This window comes from Hyaena hyaena, unplaced genomic scaffold, assembly GCF_003009895.1.
Source record: "Hyaena hyaena isolate Hyena2069 unplaced genomic scaffold, ASM300989v1 scaffold_514, whole genome shotgun sequence".
Taxonomy (NCBI): domain Eukaryota; kingdom Metazoa; phylum Chordata; class Mammalia; order Carnivora; family Hyaenidae; genus Hyaena; species Hyaena hyaena.
Window position 1 is genome coordinate 692668 of NW_024081146.1, and position 21134 is coordinate 713801.

The 21134-nt window shown below is 56.1% G+C and overlaps 1 protein-coding gene across 1 annotated transcript; it reads right to left on the reverse strand.

Moving 5' to 3' along the window:
* Positions 1–663: 663 nt before the first annotated feature.
* Positions 664–15501, reverse strand: NCF1 (neutrophil cytosolic factor 1). Its single transcript, XM_039255210.1, has 11 exons — positions 15380–15501; positions 10628–10708; positions 7538–7613; positions 7276–7441; positions 6204–6262; positions 5119–5241; positions 4592–4699; positions 3775–3892; positions 1932–2039; positions 1271–1404; positions 664–946 (listed from the first exon to the last, which is right to left on the reverse strand). The coding sequence occupies exons 1-11, from the start codon at positions 15449–15451 to the stop codon at positions 822–824; spliced, it is 1170 nt and encodes a 389-aa protein (XP_039111141.1). The 5' UTR covers positions 15452–15501; the 3' UTR covers positions 664–821.
* Between the last annotated feature and the right edge of the window lie 5633 nt (positions 15502–21134).

Sequence of the window (21134 nt, forward strand, 5' to 3'; positions counted from 1 at the left end):
AGGTCTCCAAAAACCAAATAAAAGGCTTAGTGATTTTCTCAAGGCAGCTTGCTATAGTTTGATGGTCAAATTATCCTCCGCGGATTTTCCCTAACCTCTAAGGGACCCAGCCTTGCCCATCCTCCGGTGCCTCCTCCCAAGAGCAGGAACCGTTCTCCCTGCCACCCTGTGGCCTTCCCGACACGCTGCCTCTGTTCCCAGATCAGCAGCTCCAGGTTGCACGCCGGTGGCTTTGCATTTTGGAAAAGCTCCACCAGCGAAGACTTTGAGGCCGTGGGCCGGCAGCAATGCTGGGGCAGTGGTTCCTCACTGAACAATTCGCTTTCTGGAACAACCTCCAGACCGGGCAGCCTCTCGATGAGTTACCAGGGGCGCTCCCTACCTGTAGCTCAGTTACACTTTCTGCCACCTAAGGCGCACACACCGCGAGCTGTGGCACCCTTCCTCAGTGGGACCGAAGTTTCCGCAGGCAGTGTCTGTCCAGACAAACGGCCAGCGGGCGGACGGCGGGTTCCTCTTGCACCTGACCCTGTGCAAACGGGAGGTCTTGCAACTCCCCCAACCTCCGGCCCCCGCGAGCTCACAGCCCCTCTGTCCTCATTCTAGAAATACCCCCAAGGGCATGCCTAACCCAGTCCGCCACGCTTCTCTGCAGAGCCTCTGTCCATTCCACGCAACATTTATTGACAGCGGTTAATAGGTGGGGCCGGGCCCGGGGCTGCCGGAAGCATCCGGACCTCAGGATCTGTACACGGGAATACTGGAATGGGGTGGGACGGGGCGGAGGGGCCAGGGCGCCATCTAGGGGAGGCGCCGCGGCCTCAGACTGTAGACGACAGCTTCCGCTTGGTGCTCTCGCTGCAGCGGTGCAGGATAAGGTCTGCGCTGGGCCGCGGGGGCACGGCGGGCTGTGGTTTTGCGCGTCCAGTCTGCGGCTGCTCCCTTGCTGCGGAAAGCACGGACCCGTGAGCGGCCCGGCTCCGCCCTTCAGGCCCCGCCCCACCTTCCAGGGCGCGCCCCACCCCCTGGCCGCTGCAGGCACTCACGCCGGCTCCCTGAGCTGGGCAGTCCTACCGCGCCTGGCCCCGCCTCCAGGCCAGTCTTCCAGGCCCCGCCCCCGGCACGCCCAGGCCACTGCAAGCACTCACTAAGCGGGCTCCCTGAGCTCTGCGGTCCTGTCCCGCTTGGCCCCGCCTCCAGCCCCGCCCCATCTCCAAGGCCACGCCCCTGGCACGCCCAGGCCACTGCAGGCACTCACGCCGCGGGCTACCTGAGCTCTGCGGTCCGGGACCCGCCTGGCGGCGGCGCTGCTGCAAAAAACGGACACTGTTGCGCCGATAGGTGTCCTGGCTGAGGCGCTTCCGCGACCGCTGGTGGATGCTGTGTGCGTTGCGGATGGACGACCTGGGCCCAGAGGGACAGGGCGCTGCTCAGCGCCTGGGCGCCACCCCCACACCCCCGGCCCCGCGTCCCTGCACGCAGGGACTCCCACGACCTTCCCTAGGGTCCAACGACTGGCCCGGGGACAGTGGAAAGCTGGGCGGGGCATGACCATGGCTACCCAGCACCGATGCAGACTCCAGCCGGGTCACAGAACCCAGATCTAAGTCCCACGCCCTTCGGCAGGCTTCAGCCCGTGTCCTCCCCAGGACCTCTGCACTGCCGTCCCCCTCACAGGCGGTCCCCAAGGACACTAGACATCGACGCCTACGCCTTCACTTCCACTTCACACCCCTGCTTTCCCACCGCCCCGGTGCCAGCCCCACGATGAGGGAGGGCACGTCCAACCTCGATTCAGGGAGGGTGCTGCCTCCCTGCCTCCACCCAAGCCTCCCTCCCCAGCACTGCCAATCCAGGGCCTGGACCGACAGAGGGGGCCCGTGGTGCACCCCCTCCTCAGCCCCTTGTGGGTCCCAGGGACGCTGGCTCACCTCCGGGGTGGCGCCCCCCGGCTCTTGATCTGGCGTTGGGCCTGGGCTGCATCCTGCCCGGACTTCTGTAGGTACATGGATGGAAAGTAGCCTGTGATGTCGCCTTTCCTGCAACAAAAGGCAGCCCTTGAGTAGGGGCCTCAGGCGTGGGGGCTCCGGAATCTCTCTAAACAGTCGGGGTTAAGGCAGCTGGGAGACTGCAGACACCCCAGTGCCCCGCCAACACCAGACCCTGCCCCTCTGGGCCTCAGTTTCCTCATCTGTGCAACACAGGCCCCCGCAGCTGTGATGGCGGTAGTGGGAGGAAGTCGGCAGGTCCAACTTGCCCCCCACCCCCCCAGGACATGTGTTTGCAATGAAGCATCATCTGCAGCAGCGTATCTGTCAGGTTTTTCTTCTGTGGTCCCTGCTCTCTGTATCTAAGACACTCTTCGCCGATCTCCAGGGCACCAGGTTCCCCTAAGCTTTCCTTCCAAAACCGTTTTACTCTGGGGTTTTGTGCTTGGTGAAACCCACGACCCATCCCGAATACACGCACGGGGTGCCAGGCAGGGGTCTAGGCGCCTTTTCTCCATGCGGGCGCCCACATGTTCCAGCACCGCTTGAAAAGATGTTTCTTCCCATTGTCACCACTATAATTTGAGAGTGAGGGAAAAAAACAACTTTGCATAATACAAACCTCGCCCCTTAAAACTGATGTTTCTCAGCTGGTGGGAGAATCACAAGCAGATTCGCAGAGGTGTGTGTGATCAGGGAGTTAAGCCGAGGGACGGTCAGAAAGGCTGAGGAAGCCTGCCTGGAAGCCTCCAGCCCGGGGCCGTGCTGACGATGGCACTGTGGCCACAAGCTCACTGTCCACCGTGGCTGTGGACAGACCCTGTGACTCAGGGCTCCTAAAAGGTATACAAGGACTGCGGAGGCCCGATGGGCCCAAGAGAATGGCTCTCTAAGACCCCAGGGTTCTGCTTTGGCCCAGGAGTAATGAACAGAGAAGAATCAATTGCAACGGGGCACCTGGGTGGCTCAGTCAGCTGATTGTCCGACTCTTGATTTGGGCTCAAGTCATGATCTCACGGTTTGTGGGTTCGAGCCCTGCGTCAGGCTCTGTGCTGACAGCTAGCTCAGAGCCTGGAGCCTGTTTCGGATTCTGTGTCTCCCTCTCTCTCTGACCCTCCCCTGCTCACGCTGTCTCTCTCTCTTTCAGAAATTTTAAAAAAACAGGGGCGCCTGGGTGGCTTAGTCGGTTAAGCGTCCGACTTTCACTTGGGTCATGATCTCACGGTTCGTGGGTTTGGGTCCCGCGTCGGGCTCTGTGCTGACTGCCAGCTCAGAGCCTGGAGCCTGTTTCAGAGTCTGTGATTCCCTCTCTCTCTGAACCTCCCCTGCTCACCCTGTCTCTCTCTCTCTCTCTCCTAGAAATAAATAAAACACTAAAAAATATTTTTTTTAAGAAATTAAAAAAAACAGAAATCAAAAAAATTTTAAAGAAAAAAAATAATCAATTGCAACAAAAGATTTCAAAGGAAAAGGGATGACAGGGTCTACTCTACCAGTTCTCAAATACAATACTGAACGCCACAATTCCCTGTGTTGTTATAGAAAGACTAATAGATGGCGAGGTGACCCGAAAAACATACCCACTCAGACAAAGACACTGAACCCCTGAGAGACAGGCGGTGGGGGGATAATCACCAGTCTGCCACCAAAATGGAAACTGAGTCCAGACAGAGGCAGCGGCTTACCCAGAGTCACACACGCCAGGGGGCACAGAGCCCCAACGGGCCCTGCCCCACGCCCGGGCTGACAGGGTGGGCGCAGCGGGGAGGGAGGGGTGCTCGCCTACCTGATGACCCACCAGCCGTCCAGGAGCTTATGAATGACGTCGATGGTTTCGCCCTCCTGCAGGGACACCTCGTCCTCCATCTGGGCAGTGTAGGCTTTGATGGCGACATGCGGCTCTCCTGGTCGGCCGCGGGGGGGCAGGGGCGTGGCGTGAGGGTCCGTCCAGCCCCCGCTGGCCCTCCCTTCCTCTCCTCTCTAGGCCTGAGCCTTCCTCCAGCCACGCCCAGGCCCGCCCAGTCCCTGGTCCCCACCTGCCCCTTGTTGTCTCCCTCGGTCACCGCCCAGCTCCCCTCGGGGGCTCCTGCCCACTCCCACCTCCCACCACCAGGAGGCGCCCGGCAGGAGGTGCGGGGTGAGCGCCCATCCACCTGTCACCTGAGCCACTTGGCCCCCGCCAACTGCTGACATGCGAGGCTGCTATCCAGTGCATAGACCATTTCCCCTTTCTCCAGAGATGCCACAAATCCACACCCCATTGCAAGATCTCTCCATTTTACGGGCAATCAGCTCCAACTTATTTCAACCTCCCCATGGGCCGCATCCAGCCCCAGGGGCTTTGGGTCAGTGAGGATGCCCCCGCCTCCAGGCAGTCCACCTTCCTGAACCTCAGGTCTGCTCACGCAATGGCTTCCCGCCGGCCCCAGCTGACCTCCCCGCTTCACCTCTACTCTACTTCCTGGTTCTCCGACCTGCCCTCCCCCAGGGGCCCTCAAACCAGACGACGGGGTCTCCGCCTTGACTGCCCCACCGCCCAGCCCACAATCACATCCAGCCCCAAAGTGATCACTTCCGGCTTACTGACCCCCGGGGCTCCTCACCTTGATAGTTGGGCTCGGGGTCCTCTGCCTCATCAGGACTGTCCAGGGGCTCCAGGTAGGATGCGGGGACCCACCCTCGCTTTGTCTTCGTTTGGCAGAACCACCAGCCTGTGCCAGGCGTGTGAGGCAGTAAGTCGGGGTGAGCGGGCCGGGCCGCCGCCCTCCGCCACCAGGGTGGTAGGGACACCCCAACACAGACACACAGACATCCAACACTCGGATCCAGAAATGTCGCCTTCAGCACACTCCACGTCAGAGTCACACACAGCCACACACGCGGGTCACAGGATTAGAGCTCAGAATCTGCTTCACACACGTCGTTATGAGGAGCTCGCCGGCCACCGGGACACGGCCCCCTGAGGCGCTTGGGTGCCCGCAGCCTCGGCTCAGAGACAGGGTGGCCCGCAGAGCGGGGAGGACAGTCAGGGACCCAGAAGGGTGGGGAGGAAGCCTGGGGCCGTCTGAGGGGCTTGTGGCCAAGGATGCGGCCCTTGGGGAGGAAGGACGGCGCGGGGGGGGGGCCTGACCACTCTCGCTCTTCTCCACCACGTCGACCACGTCGCCCGTGGCCAGAGCCATCTGGGAGCCTGAGCTCTTCTCGAAGTCGGCGATGGCACGGTACGTCTGCAGGATGATGGGGCCCGTGATGTCTGGACAGAGGGAGGCTGGGTGAGAGGCCGCCGCCGGGCCGGGCCACGTCCCCCCTGGGGGTCCTCGGCGCCGGCCACCAGAGCCAGGCACTGGCGGCCCCTCCCCACCCAGCCCCAGGCACGCCGGAGGGGTATGCACGCTGCCCACTGGAAAGCAGCAAAGACAAGGTAGTCTCTCTGCAGCCCTGCATTTTTGAGCACCTACTGGGCCCCTGGGTGGCGCAGTCAGTTAAGCCCCTGACTCCTGATCTCGGCTCAGGTCCTGATCTCACAGTTGGTGGGATCGAGCCCCAAGATGGGCTCTGCGCTGACAGTTCAGTGCCTGCTTGGGACGCTGTTTCCCCCTCCCTGCCCCTTCCCTGCATGCACGCTCTCTCTTAAATAAATTAACTTTTTGTAAAAATGTAAAAAAAAAACATGGGGCGCCTGGGTGGCTCAGTCAGTTAAGCATCCGACTTGGGCTGAGGTCATGAGCTCACAGTCTGTGAGTTCAAGCCCCGCGTCGGGCTCCGTGCTGACAGCTCGGATCCTGGAGCCTGCTTTAGAGTCGGTCTCCCTCTCTCTCTGCCCCTCCCTCCCCCACTCATGTTCTGTCTCTGTCTCAAATGTGAATAAACGTTAAAAAAATTTTTTTAATGTAAAAAAAGGAAAAAACAATGATCACACAGTAAAGATCACACACTGTCCCACCCCTGTGTGAGCCGAGAAGGCCACCTGTGCCCCTGGACCTGCTCGCTCATTCAGCCACAACACCCCAGGGCTGCTGGCAGCCACAGACATGAGCTCCAGAAGCGTCGCTGGTGACCTCAAAGATCCCCACTCTGTGGTGCAGCTGTGGGGACCCTTCAAGGATCCCCATCCCTGCCCCCTCGCTCCTTTCCCTGCACAGCCTGCCCTCGGGATCCCAACCATGTCCCCAGACCCCGCAGGGGGACCCGAGAGCGGCCGCCCCCACCTCCTACCTGTGACGCTGCTGTTCTTGCTGTCTTTGGGCACCAGGTAAGTCTCTGGTTTTTTCACCCTGCAGGGAGGAGTCTGGGTCAGTGGGGAGCAGAGCCCCAGGCAGACAGACAGAACTTCCCAAGAGGAAAAAGAAGGTGGGAAGCGGGGGACACTGGGGAGGAAAGGGCTAGAAAGGCCCCCAGCCTCCGGCAGACCCAAAGAAAGGGACGCACACTGTGCAGGTAAGGATGCGGGTAAGGACTCTGGGCTGGGAAAGCCTCTCGTCACCTCAGGGGCCAGCGCCCTCCTCCTGGGGCCTCAGGAGAGCAGCCAATGTGTGTGTGGTGGGGGGGGGGGCATCCCTGCCCCTCAGGCCCCTGGGAGCCAACCTGCCCTGGCCCAGGGGTGCCTTCAGGGCTTGGTCCACACTGCTGGAGTCTGTCCATGGCGGCCTCCCCCATATCCAGTGAGCAGAGAGGGGACCCCGCCTAGCCGGCCCCCAGCAAAACATCCTCCCCCCGCACCCTGAGACCTCCTGCAGCCTCTCAGATGCTTTCCGTGCTGGGCCCAGAGTACAGGAGACCCCCCCCCAGGGGGGCAGGCAGAGAATGAGGTGACAGAGAAGGGACTTGGCAGGGGGGAGGTCCCCAGGTGGCTCAGTCAGTTAAGTGTCCAACTGGGTTACAGCTCAGGTCACGATCTCACGGTTTCGTGAGTTCGAGCCCGCGTTGGGCTCTTCACAGGTAGCACGGAGCCTGCTTGGGATTCTCTCCCCCCACCCCCCGCTCTCCCTGCCCCTTCCCCATGAGAGCTGTCTCTGTCTCTCTCAAAATAAATAAAACTTAAAAAAAAAAAAGGAGAGAGAGAGACACTTGGGAGGGATGCTGGGGGGGGGGGGGGGGCTCCGGGTCATACAGGCCAGGGTTGGAATCCTGCCTCTTTCAGGCTGTGTGACTTTGGGCACATCACCTCCCCTCTCTGAGCTTTTAGTTATCCATAACATGGGGGAAGTCCTGTGTCCCCTCCTCTGACAGAGCTCGCCACCCCCTTCGCCCTCCCACTGCGGGGACAGAACAAGGCGGGACCACTCACTGGTTGTCTGTGGGGAGCTTGAGGTCATCGGGGCGAACCTTGAAGAAGTCGAGGAGGTGGGGACAGCGGGAGATCTTGACGGGCAGGCTCATGAGCGAACCGAAGTACTCGGTGAGCGTGCCCTGGCGACTCTCGGCGACCCGCTGCCCGTCGAACCACCGCGGGGCTGGCCGGGGAGGGGCACCAGAGGGCCAGTGAGCACCTTCTCAGGTCAAGGTCCCGGAGGGAGTGGGTGTGGGGGGGGAGCGACCCCGCTGCTCACCTGGCAGGTGCGGGATGACCCTGTTCTCCGGGTTGATGTCCCCCGCCTCAATAGGAAACATTTCCTTCAACATTTTCTGGGCAGAAAACAAAAGGTATAAGAATGTCCTTTTTTTTTTAATTGTTAAAAAATGTTTTATTTATTTTTGAGAGAGACAGACTGCAATCAGGGGTGGGGGAGAGAGAGAGAGGGAGATGCAGAATCTGAAACAGGCTCCAGGCTCTGAGCTGTCAGCACAGAGCCCGACGCGGGGCTCGAACCCACGAACCGTGAGATCACGAGCTGAGCCGAAGCTGGTCACTGAGCTGCCCAGGCGCCCCAGAATTCCTTTATTACAACACTGTAGAAGCAGAGAATTGGAAGTGACCCTTTGAATCACCTGGAGTAGAAACTTCTGGTGGCGTCCCTGGCTCTCTCTTTCTGTCCCACCTTACCTCCTGCCACAAGCGGATCCTTTTGGTTCTCCTCCTGAAATCGATCCAGAATCTGACCCTTCTCCCTACCCACGCGGCCCCCACCTGGGTCTGAGCGCCACCGAGCCTGGGTGATCACAACATTCTTCTTACATGCCCTTCCACCCTTCTCTGTACTCAATCAGCACCCTCTTAAAAAAGTTGGGTCCCCTGTCTCCTCTCTGCCCAGAGCCCTCCCTGCCTCTCAGCTCACTTAGAATGGAAGCCAAGAGCCCCACATCAGTCCACAGGGCCCCTCGGAACTGTTCCTGCCCACCTCGCTGACCTCCTCTGCCACCACCCTCCCCTGTTCACTCTGTTCCAGACACCCTGGAATACTCCGGGCCCACTCCTGCCCCTGGGCCTTTGCACTTGCTCTTCCCGTTCTTTCCCCCAAATTTTCAGTGGCACTTTCTCTTTCTCTTTCTCCTTCCTCGGGTCTCTGCTCAGATCTATCTATATCCCCCATAGTGAAACCTTCCCCCTGACAATTTCCCTTCCTAACCCAGTCCTCCCCGTCCCCCCATCCCCGCCTTATGTTTTCCATAGTTCTAATGACTGTCTAACATACTGTGCACATTACGGATGTTGTGTCTGTGTGTCATCCTGACTCCTCCGCTAGAACTTCAGGTCCACAAGGACTTTGCATCTTTCTTATGCCCTGGTCACCTTCAGAGCTCACCAAGTAGAACGCGCCTGGCACTTAGTAGGTGCTCGATAAGGAGTTGCTGAAGGAATGAATGAGCCCATCAATTAGTAAAAGGGTCTCATCCTACAATTAAACCCAGAACAGTTTAAAGAGGAGAGACAGTGAGCGCCTGGGTGGCTCAGTTAAGCATCTGACTTCGGCTCAGGTCATGATTTCACAGTTTGTGGGTTCAAGCCCCGCGTCGGGCTCTGTGCTCACAGCTCAGAGCCTGGAGCCTGCACTGGATTCGGCATCTCCCTCTCTCTCTCTGCCCCTCCCCTGTTTATGCTCTGTCTCTTTCTATAAAACAAAACAAAACAAACTTAAAAAAAAAAAATAAAGAGGAGAGATGGAGCCTCACACGGATAGCATGAATGGGTCTCAAAAATGTGACCTAGTGACAGTAGCGAGGCAGAGAAGGAAGCAGCCGGCAGGCTGATGGCTTCCAGAAGCCTGCAGAAAATGCACGCTTCACACTACTGCACCTTGTTCTTGAACTTGTTCATGTGTGTGTGTGAGTGTGAGTTACATGCAGTTGCCCAGGGTCGGGGGGGTTAAAAAAGCCTTGTGAGGCGCCTGGGTGGCTCAGTCACTGGAGCGTGAGATTCCTGATCTCCGGATCGTGAGTTCAACCCCCACGTGGGACATAGGGCTTACATAGAAAAAGAAAAAAAGGAAGGAAGGAAGGGAGGGAGGGAGGGAGGGAGGGAGGAAGGAAGGAAGGAAGGGAGGGAGGGAGGGAGGGAGGGAGGAAGGAAGGAAGGAAGGAAGGAAGGAAGGAAGGAAGGAAGGAAGGGAGAAAGAAAGCCATCTAGTGCAATTCCGAGGGCCGAGTGTGACACATGGGCTGCTTATACTACAGTCTTCTTCCCATTTCTCTGCATTTTGCTTTCAATCTCTCATACAAGAAATGCAGGAAGGTGTGCGGCTCCAGACTCACAACCCTGTTAAGGAGGGCCCTGCATCTGGCCGTGTGGACCCTCCATCCACCTGACCCTGTCACAGACCAGGACCTGGCAGCCACGCTCTGCACCCCACGACAAGCCCACGACCGGCCCCAGCCACTAGTGTGGGGAAGCCTGCGGGGTTTTAGAACCTCTGGGATTCTTTTTTTTTTTTTTTAATGTTTTATTTATTTCTGAGAGATAGAGACAGCATGAGTAGGGGAGGGTCAGAGAGAGAGATACAGAATCTGAAGCAGGCTCCAAGCTCGGAACTAGCTGTCAGCACAGAGCCTGATGCAGGGCTTGAACCCACAACCGTGAGATCATGATCTGAGCCGAAGTCGGATGCTTAACCGACTGAGCCACCCAGGCGCTCGGAGCCTCTGGGATTCTGTCTTTTAATCTGGCTGACAGCGGGGAGCCACAAAGCAAGAGAGCCTGGTTTCTGAGGTGTCAGGACTGTCCACCCCCCTTCTCACCTCCCCGGGGACCTCATGGGGACAGTGACCCGGAGTTAAGAGCAAGCTTCTGGGATGACAACCTGGTGGTGACATAACCAGCCTGTCACATTCAGAATGTCCCCAGGATTGGGCGCCCGGGGGGCTCAGTCGGTTAAGCAAAGTCGGTTAATCCCACTTCAGGTCAGGTCATGATCTCACGGTTCGTGGGTTCGAGTCCAGTGCCGGGCTCTGTGCTGACAGCTAGTTCAGAGCCTGGAGCCTGTTTCAGATTCTATGTCTCCCTCTCTCTCTGACCCTCCCCTTCTCATGCTGTCTCTCTCTCTCAGAAATAAATAAAACATTAAAAATAATAATAATAATAATAATAAGTTAAGAGATAAATAATGCCCCCTAAACTGTGGGCAGGGGTGATGTGTGGTCCTCCTGTCCCAGCCAGCGCCTGGGCCGCCTCCCGTTGCAGGACAGAGCTGGGCCTGGGGGCGGAGCCCCGCCCGCGCCCCGCCCGCGCCCCGCCCCACCCCCGCGCAAGCGCACTGGGGACTCACGTGAAACTCGTAGATCTCCGTGAACCGCCGGTAGACCACTTTCTCAGACAGGTCCTGCCACTTCACCAGGAACATGTACACCTGGGGAGTGGCCGGGCAGGGGGGCCTCGTTCAGCTTCTTGGTGGACGCCCAGGGGCTTGGGGGGCAAGGGGAGAGCCCTCTTTGGGGCGACCTGGACCAAGAGAGGGCACCGGCTTCCTGGCCCCCAGAGCTGCCGCCCTCCAGCTTTAGGATCTGGGCAAGATGCTCAGCTTCTCTCACATTAACTCAAATTCCTCCTCCATGGATTGGGGATACAGGAGGGACACTTAATCGACTGAGCCCCCCAGGCGCCCCTGGTAACAAGAGATAACTTGATGAGGATTTGGGTCACATGGGGACATATACCTTCAAAACTCAGCAAGTGTGTCCCTAATTTATGCTGGATTTCATTTCATGTAAATTTTATATCAAAAGAAAAAAACTAGGGACGCCTGGTCGGCTCAGGCAGTAGAGCATGGGACTCTTGATCTCAGGGTTGTGAGTTCAAGCCCCACCCTGGGCGTAGAGATGACTTCAATAAATAAATTTTTTAAAATCCTTTAAAGAACTTTTTTGTAATTTGAAAGGAAAAGGACCAAAAGTGTGATAGAAAAATGAGCAAAAGGCATGAAGAGTTCAGGGTGTACCCCTCCCACATATATGTAACCGTAACCATATAAACTCTACATATAAAGTAAAGCGTTGACTTTACATGTAACAAATCAGGGCAGGAAGATTAGGTAATTGCCAGTTAATGAAAACAATAGAAATGGTTGTTTGAAGAAACAATGGGGCGGTCACACAGGGACTATTATATACACATAAAAAAAAATGGGACAGACTTAATGAACTCATTTGGAGGGAACTCCAGGATATTACAGGAAAATGGGGGAAAAAGCAGGTATAGCATGTCATAGAGCTTTTTTTATTGTCTGTGGAAAGAAAGACAAGAAAAAATGAATATATATTTTAAAGTTGTATTTATTTTTTTTAATGTTTATTTTTTTTAAATACTTGAGACAGAGTGAGAGAGACAGAGCGAGCAAGAGGGAGGGACCGAGAGAGAGGGAGACAGAGGACCCAAAGTAGGCTCTGAGCCGACAGGACACGGGGTGTGAACCCACGAACCATGAGATCATGACCTGAGCCAAAGTCAGACACTTAACCAACTGAGCCACCCGGGCGCCCCTTAACTTTTACTTATTTAAGTCATCTCTATACCCCACGTGGGGCTCAAACTCACTACCCCGAGATTAAGAGTCTCGTGTTCCTCTGACTGAACCAGCCAGGTGCCCCAAGAAAATATTTATACGTTTTTCTTCCTCCCTCCCCACCTTCCTTCCTCCATTTCTTCCTTTCTAAATATTTTATTTTTAAGCAATCTCTACACCCACACGGGGCTGGAATCCACCATCCAGAGATGAAGAGTCACTCAGTTCTCTGACTGAGCCAGCCAGGCACCCCTTCTTTTTGCAAAGAGAAATACAGGAGAGATGAACTAGAATGAGTCTTTGAGCACATCTTTCTAGAGAGTTTTGGTGATTGGTTGCATCAAATATGTTAATATATTACACACTTAAACATAAATTTAAGGGGCGCCTGGATGGTTCAGTTAGTTGAACGTCCGACTTCAGCTCAGGTCACAATCTCACGGTTCGTGGGTTCGAGCCCCACCTCGGGCTCTGTGCTGACAGCTCGGAGCCTGGAGCCTGCTTCAGATTCTGTGTCTCCCTCTCTATGCCCCTCCCTCACTCAAGCTCTGTCTCTGTCTCTGCCCCTTTCTCTCAAAAATAAAAAAGCAGTAAACAAAATTTTAAAAAATTAAATTAAAAAAATAAAATGAGGTCAACAATGATTTAAACATTTTTTAATATTTATTTTTAAGAGAGCAAGCAGGGGAGGGGCAGAGAGAGAGAGGAAGAGAGAATCCCAAGCAGACCCTGAGCTGTCAGCGCAGAGCCTGAAAACAGGGCTCAAACTCATGAACCGTGAGATCATGACCTGGGCTGAAATCAAGAGTCAGATGCTTAACCGACTGAGCCACCCGGGTGCCCCAGGATTTTTTTTTTAAACTTCAAATTGTAAACAAATAAAAAATTAAAGAAAAACTGGAAAAAGAAAAACCCCAAGGAACTTTTACAGTATTTTACTACCCTCCATCCAAAAGGAGAAAAAAAATGCCAAAGAAAACTTAAGTTTGACTTAATAAACGTGCAGGTTGATTGTTAATAATGGTGCAGATGCTGTGATTCTGATCAAACAAGCTTACGTGGGTTATAAAAGGAGCAAAGGAGTAAATATGTTAATTTGGTTGGGAGCCAGGGGCCTGAAGGGTCACGGGCAGTGACACCCCAGAGGCAATGACCACACTCAGCTTCCAGATCTAGGGTTCATCACTCCCCACTGCAAAGGAACAGGGGTCCTTAGTGAAATGGCCGAGCCCAGGAGTCCGGCTGGAAGGCACAAGTTCAGCCTGAACATCCTTGTGTCGGAAGTGGGAATGTGCTCTTGGGACGCCAGGGCGGCTCAGCCGGCAGAGAGTCTGCCATCAGCTTAGGTCAGGATCTCTCGGTTTGTGAGTTCGAGCCCCGCATGGGGCAGGTGGCTGTCAGGGCTGAGCCCGCTTCAGTTCCTTTGTCCCCCTCTTTCTGTCCCTCTCCCCCTGCACAGGACAATGTGAGCAGAAGATAAGTTTTGATAGTGACGGACTGGTGCGCTGAGAAAGAGAAATCCACGCATCCATACTGACGTCAGTAGATAATAAGGAAGAGGGGAAGAACTTTAAGGTAAAATGCTAACTAATAAATGCAGAGAGAATTCCAGAGTCTCCAAAATCACCATTTGGCAATCCCTATGGTAATCTGACTCGGGCGATAGTCAGCTGTGTACTATACGAGGAGCAGAATATTCATATTGTTTTACAGAACCTCCCGCAGGTTAGTTATGAATCACAAAGGGAGAAATAGTAACTTTACAGTAGAGACATGTGCTGATCAAACTTAACATCACCTATCAAGGAAAAAGCAAAATTGCAGTGTCACTTCTGAGGGATTCCTGCCGTCGCCATGTAGCCTGAGCCTAAGAAGGCTTCTTGTCGGGAAGGACAAAGAAAGACCGATTCAGATTGACCCAGATTAAAGGAGTCTGAAGGGTCACAGGCAAGTGAAATGCAGCAGGTGGCGCTGGATTGGATCCTGAGCCTGGATAGTTTTTACTACAGATAAGCGGGGAGTGGGGGGCGGTGGTGGTGGGGGGTGGGAGGAGTAACTTCTGAGTGAAGCCGGCAGATTGGGTAAGTGTTTCATCCACTTTGTTGATGTCTACACCTTTGCAGAGAATGTTCCTGATTTTAAGAGCTACACAGTAGTATTTTGCAGAGGGCGCCTGGGTGGCTTAGTAGGAAGAGCTTCCAACTCTTGATGTCAGGGTCATGAGTTCAAACCCCAGACTGGGTGTGAAGTCTACTTAAAAAAAAAAAAAGGGGGTGTGGGCCCCTGGGTGTCTTGACCACTGAGTGTCTGACTCTTGATGTCAGCTCAGGTCATAATCCCAGGGTTGTGGGACAGAGCTCTGCATGGGGCTTCATCGTGGAGCCTGCTGAAGATTCTCTGTCTCTCTCTCCCTCAGCCCCTCTTCCCAGCTCATGCTCTCTCTCTCTCTCTAAAAAGAAAATAATAATAATAATAATAATAATAATAATAATAATAAAGAGAAAGAAACAAACACAATGTCTCTAATTTACTCCGGAATGATTCCAAAAAGTTCTATTCAGAGAGAAGGAGAAGGAGGCAGATGGGGGAGCACAGAAGTGGGTGTTGGAATTTTGGAGTAATTGGTGTCTTGGGGGCACCTTGAAGTTTGAAATTATTTCATTTTTTTAATTTTTATTTATTTCTAGGAGAGAGACAGCGTGAGCAGGGGAGGGTCAGAGAGAGAGGGAGTCACAGACTGAAATAGGCTCCAGGCTCTGAGCTGGCAGTCAGCACAGAGCCCGACGCAGGGCTCGAACCCATGAACCGCAAGATCATGACCTAAGCGAAAGTCGGACGCTTAACCGACTAAGCCACCCAGGCGCCCCTGAAATTATTTCAAAATTAAAAGTGAAAACAAAGAAGAAAGGATACGAAGTGTGCCCTACAAATAACCAGACAGAGCAGAGCCCCTGCCTGGCCTTCCTCTCCTCTGGCCTTGGGGACCTTTGTGGTGGACGTGTCTGGGCACCTACTTCCCAGCTCCCAAGGAAGGGGGTCGGGGCCCTTTTTGGGCCCCTTGCTGGCATCGCCCTCGTGGAGGGGACCCCACTGTAAGGTCACTGACCCCACGGCGGGCTGGGGGGAAAAGAGGGTTGCCGCCAGCACTCCCTCCAGGGGGAGCATTCCGCGAGAGCTGGGGTGGTCAGGGAGGGCTGCTCGGAGGAGCGCGCCCGGGACGGGAGTTCTGGGGCGAACGGGGCGCCACAGGGAGCTCCTGACCGGGGCGGGTGAGCAAGGAGCGAGGTGGGCTGGCGGGGGGCCGGGGGGCCAGGCCAGCAGTCCTCTCACCGAGGCCCCGGGGTGGGTCGGGGGCAGGGAGCGCATCCGTTTAAGGGACACACATCGGTCCCGCGCCCTGATGGGCTGGGGGCCCCCGGAGGCCGCGCGGGGACAGCGCCGTCCGCACCTGCGCCCCCCGCCCCGGGCTGGTCCCCGCGCGGCCGCAGGGCCACCCCCGCAGGGCGCCCGGCTACTCACGTAGTGCTGGCTGGGGACGAAGCGTTTCTCGAAGCCCAGGAGGGCGATGTGGCGGATGAAGGTGTCCCCCATGACTGGGCGGCGGGGCCTCCCCTTCTGCGGGGCGCTCCCTGGCTGGTGGGCCTTAAATGGGCTAGAAAGAGGAAGTCACTTGGGGAAGGAGAGGAAGGGCAGGAGGGGGCAGGGAGGGCGCCGAAGACACTCTGCTTCTCCTTTCAGTTTCTGGGATTCCTCAGACGCCCGTGGCGGGGACGTGGGCGGCCACACGTCCTGGGGACGTGCCTGCCCCCCACCCATCTCTCTGGCTACCCCAGACCTTCCACATCTGGCCGCTGCTGTTCCTGGGACACCCCAAGCTGCTGCAGCCCCCCGCCTTTGCCTTGGAGCCACCGGGACCATCCCTGTGACTCCCTCTCATTGTTTTCGGGTTTCTGCTCAAAAGGCACCTCCTCCAAGAGGCCTTCCTTGATACGTTCTGGCAAAACAGCAAAACTTCATGCTTCCCTACCCCCTTTCCTGTTTTTATTCAGACGGACATATTAAGGAGCTCATTTAGTGTCTCTTTACCAGAATGTGGGCCCCTTGGCCACACCCCCAGGCTGGACAGCAGCCGCCATGAACACTGGGACAGTGATGTCGCAGCTCGGAGACCCTCTCCGTGGGAGTGCGCGCAGGCGTCAGGTGCACATCTGCACATTTGTGTCAATGAGCGCCAGCGGTGGTGGGGACAGACTTCGAGTGAGGCTTGCGTTCAAATCCTGATCAAATCGGGTGCCTGGTGGCTGAGTCGGTTAGGTGTCTGACTTCAGCTCAGGTCATGATCTCACGGTTTTCTTCGTGAGTTCGAACCCTGCCTCCGGCTCCATGCTGACAGTGTGGAGCCTGCTTGGGGTGCTCTCTCTGCCCCTCTCCTACTTGTGCGCCCCGCCCCCACTCTCAAAATAAGTAAACTAAAAAATTAAAACCAATCCGAATCAAATGGATCCTCAAGGCTGACTCAGTTTCCTCCCCAGATGGGACCATGGTCTCTGCCAGGAGGGGCTTTGGGGTGAAGAGGTGAGGAGGGAGTGGCTGGGGCGGCTCTCACTAGCACCTAGGAGCCTAGGACGCTCATGAGGGGCTGGGAGGCTTCAAGGTTATAGAATGGGTCCAAGGTCAGGTGGCCTCAGACCCAGGAAGTCCAGCTGCAGGCTCAGGTTGGCGGGGCCAGTTTGTGTGCCAGACACACGATTCCAGGACTGGGAGACAGTGGCAAAGGCCGCCAGCACTCTGAGAGCCACGGGTACCCCTGGACTAAGAGGGTGAGGGTGGCCTCTGGCAGAGGGGAGCCAAACCGTGCCCTTTTGTGTCTGTTACCATGACTGGTCAGGTTGGTGGTGGTTCTTGGTTTTATCCAGAGTGCGGGCGCCATAGGGCGCCCTGGTGGCTCAGTTGGTTGAGCATCTGACTCTTGGTTTTGGCTCAGGTCATGATCTCATGGTTTGTGAACTTGAGCCCCGCATGGGGCTCTGCACTGACAGCTCGGAGCCTGCCTGGGATCCCTCTCTAAATAAACTTAAAAAAAAAAAAAGAAAGCTCAGGGGCTATGCTCTCTGTTCTCAGATTTACTTGGCACGTCCCCTGTGGTCACGGGGAGGACACCAGCCCTGGGTGTTGCCGGCCCTGCAAGGCCTTTCTCTAGTCACCTCCTTTATGTATCTAGAATCTTCCCACACAGGAGGACACAGTGCTCAGCCACGAGAAGGAACTGCCACACACAGTATGGGCGAGGAAACTTCTAGACCCAAGCTGGAGACCTACCCTGGCCAGTCTGCAGTGTTGGAGGCCAGGGTGACCTCTTGGCGGGTAGCAGCAGTGACCGGAAGGGAGCAGAAGGGAGCAGGAGACGGCAGCTGGGGTGCCCTTTCCTGATAAGGCTGATTCCAAGGGTGTGCCCACGTTCTGGAAGCCAACCTAGGCTGGGCACCCGGGATTGCACACCACCCTTTTCTGTGGGTCTGTCATACTTGGGTGAAAACTGGTAAATGAAGAATAGACTGAGGTCATGTGGCGGATGGCAGCTCCTGGTAGCACAGGGCACTCTGGTCCTTCAGGCACCACAAGGACCCGCCCGCTGCTCACCCCCGGGGGGCCCTGCCCCATGCTGCTGCCCTGAGGTCCCTGCAGACACCGGCCTTGCTCACCTGGGCGCCGGAGGGGGAAGTCGCGGTGCTTGCGGCAAGCAGGACCTCCTGAGCACCGGCACTTCCTCCCCTTCCTCCCGAGGCCACTCCACGCTTGCGCAATGGCCCGGCCGGGCTGCCCTGTCCCGCAGACACCAGCCACAGCTGTCAGCTGCCACCTTTCTTTCCACTTCCCTCCTGCGGCCTCCCTGCACCTCCTCATGTGGCACCGGCAGGGAGGGGCATCCGCGGCAGCACAAAGAGCCCACAAGCCCTGTGTCCCCTGGCAGTGACCCTTCTCGCTCAGCGGGCTCAAAGCCTCTGTGAGGCTGAGACAGGACACACTTACACGCATGGGTGGAACAGGCAAGAGAGCGAAGGATTTATCGGGGTGGGGGGGCACCTGGGTGGTTCGGTCGGTTAAGTGTCCATTTGGCTCTTGACTTCAGCTCAGGCCCCGATCCCAAGGTTCATGAGTTCGAGCCCCGAGATGGGCTCTGTGCTGTCAGCATGCAGCCTGCTTGGGATTCATTCTCTCTCTGCCCCTCCCCTGCTCACACTCTCTCGGAATAAATAAACTAAAAATACTTTTCTTGTTGGGCAGGGAGGGATACAAATTTTAAAAAATGTTTTTTTTAATATTTTTATTTATTTCTAGGATTGAGAGACAGCGTGAGCAGGGTAGTGTCAGAGAGAGAGGGAGTCACAAACTGAAACAGGCTCCAGGCTCTGAGCTGGCAGTCAGCACAGAGCCCGACGCGGGGCTCGAACCCACGAACCGCGAGATCATGACCTAAGCGAAAGTCGGACGCTTAACCGACTAAGCCACCCGGCGCCCCTAAAAAATGTTTTAAAACTTTACTGTGAAATACACAGAAAAGTGCAGAAAAATGGACAGTTGGTTATTAACTCATAACTATCATGATGTAGATGCCTCATTACCTGTGGCTGGGTATTAGAACAGTACCCCAGAGGACCTCCCCACCTCCCCTTGGTGTCTGGCAGAAGGGACTCACCCCGGGTGGGAGAGGAATGCTTTTTTTTATAAACACCTTACCATCACAACGAGGCTGTCAGGTGGGAACTGTTATTTTTCCCACCTTATAGATAGGGAAAATGAGGCACAGAGAAGTAAACAGGTTGCCGTGGCAAGTAAGGGAAGACCTGGGATTTGAACGCAGGCAGTCTGGACCCCAGGCCCACGCACTCCACCACCAGGCTCCCCTGCCCTGCCCTTGAACGTGAGAGAATGAACAATGGCCTTGACTGGGGATTCACAAGGGAGGAGTCAGCCTCGGTGAACGCTGCAGAGAGGAAAAGTCTCTAGTGGGGCCAAACTGGGAGGGAGGAGGGGGTTCTCCTTCCATGCTTGAGGGTCTTGGCCTCTTTCCGGTGCCAACTTCTCCACCTCTAGGCCTCTCCCAGATGGGCTGGACCGGCCAGTTCCTCAACCAGGATATCCCCAAGGCCGGGCCACACAGACGGGCTGAGCAGAGAGGGGTTTGGATTAAGAGCCTGAGGTCCAGGCAGTGCCCTCTGGGATCCTGTGTCGGGAGGGAATCTAGGGCTTTCCAGGATCAGAACAAATCAGCCGTTGTTTTGAAGCAGTTCTTTCCCAACTGCAATGTAGAGCCCTCCTGCTGCCCCTCCTTGGGGGAGAAAAGCCTGGATCAGCAGCCTGACAACGCCCCAGGCCAGCCCTCAGCACCGGCTCTCTCCTGGTGCCTACACTGGCAGGATGGGGCCCCGGGTCACCACCGACTGGGAGGCAGACAACCCGCCAGGAGGGGACACTGGCCATGAAGGGCAAGCCTCTGATGGCAAGCAGGTGTGTCTATGCAGAAAGGCAGGTTGCTGGAGATCTGCCTCCCAGGGGATCACCAGTCTTCGTTTTGTGGTCAAACTGGATCAGAGATGGGGTCTGGCCGGTCCGGGGAGGGACCTGGGGGCCTCCGCAGAAGAGAACCAGGTGCCTGCGCCTGGGACACACCAGAGTCCCACCCCTGGGAATCCCTTCTCCCCTTGGCCTAGGGATTCAGGAGCGAAGGCTCAGACCCCGCCCGAGACTTGCCTGGCTGCCTTAGCGGTACCACGTGCCAACGGCCGGCTGTGGGGGCGGTGGGCTCACATACACACACACTTGCTTTGTGCATTCAGATGCCTTCCCCTCTAGTTGGGAGACCTCAAGCTAACTCTAAGCCTCAGTTTTTTCACCTGTAAGATGGCGCTGACAACCGCGCACATTTTGCAGGCCGTGTTGAGGACCACGTGAGGTTCAAGCGCTTAGCTTGGCAAACAGCTCTCACCGAAGCACTGTGCAGGCAGCGCCTCCTCACCGGTTAAACTGGGCCTTGAAGGAGGGCAAGGTCACATGAATGACAGTAGGCAAGTGTGAGGGTCGTACAGGACAGGCTCTCGCTGCTGGGACAGACAAGGTCAGGCAGAAGGCAGAATACCAAGTCCATGAGCTTCCGCCTGGGGCTGTCCCTGAGGCACCAGATCCGGGATGGGTAGAATTTTGCATTTTGCGAGCCCCCAGGGCTTGGCCTGTGCTTGGCCCGCCCAGACCCAAACCCGCCCAGACCCAAACCCACCGCCCGGCTGACACTTCCTCACTCACGCTGACGGGGCCCAGATGTGTCATGCGGTGAAAGTTATTTAAAGCTCATCAACCACAGACGAGAAATCCAGCAGCAAGCTGCCACCGCAGGGGTTTTTGTGATTTGCTTGAACTTCAAGCTAATTCCAGTAACGAGGAAACCCTGCCTCCAGGCGCGGTCACTGGGGCCGGGCTGCCATGCACACATCCGTCCAGGCCGAAGCAGGGAGCCAGCGGGCCGTGTCGTGTCTGAGACTTGCCACAGGCTCGGTGCCTCTGCCATTCCCAAGGGGCTACAGGACACAAGCCACGCAGGGGTGGAGTGAGGGGGCGGGTCCCCTGTGGACAGGTGGCGTACACACGCCATGCCGCGGCACCGGTCCCTTCCGAAGGCCAGTAAGCCCACACTGGCTATGGCTTTCTGACTGCACTCCCACCGGGAGCTTTTGAAATCCTCACCTGCTGTCTTTTATGAAGGGCTTTTTCTAGAGGCTCTACACTGGTCACCATAATGAAGAGGACGATTTTGTTCTGAATGCAATAGATCCTTTCAGGATCGATCCAGATCTTACAGCCTGTGACATCTAAGCTTCTGGAAGGCGGTCCTGTAAAATGGTTTTTATTGAAAGTGAAGAGCAAAAAAATTAAGTCCTCCATTAAGAGAAACCTTGGGCTGCACGTAGCCCCAGTCCCAGGAAAAGCCTCCGACTGTTCAAGGCTAAAGCCATCCTTGGACCGCCCTCAGTTCAGCTAATCAAAAAGTAAAAAGAGACATTCCTATGGTCTGAGTCAAGGCTGGGAACTGCAGATACAAACTAGCCAGTTTCTCACCGCTTGCCTGAACCCCACGTGGGCCCTTTGAACTCACCTCATAATTGGTCATTTTCAAAGGATTCTCAAAAGTCATGATTGGGTCCCACCAAAAGTAATGAACACCTCACAGATACTGAATGGTCAAAGCTGTAATTGTAATTGGTGCTTATGTGATGATGCT

Excerpts from the sequence above, each read along its gene's own strand:
- NCF1 (XM_039255210.1), bottom strand. The coding sequence starts at position 15,451 with ATGGGGGACACCTTCATCCGCCACATCGCCCTCCTGGGCTTCGAGAAA. Across the intron at positions 6,263-7,275 it reads AAGCTCCCCACAGACAACCA|GGTGAAAAAACCAGAGACTT; the intron begins GTGAGTGGTCCC and ends TCCTCCCTGCAG. Across the intron at positions 3,893-4,591 it reads CCCCGAGCCCAACTATCAAG|GAGAGCCGCATGTCGCCATC; the intron begins GTGAGGAGCCCC and ends GCGGCCGACCAG.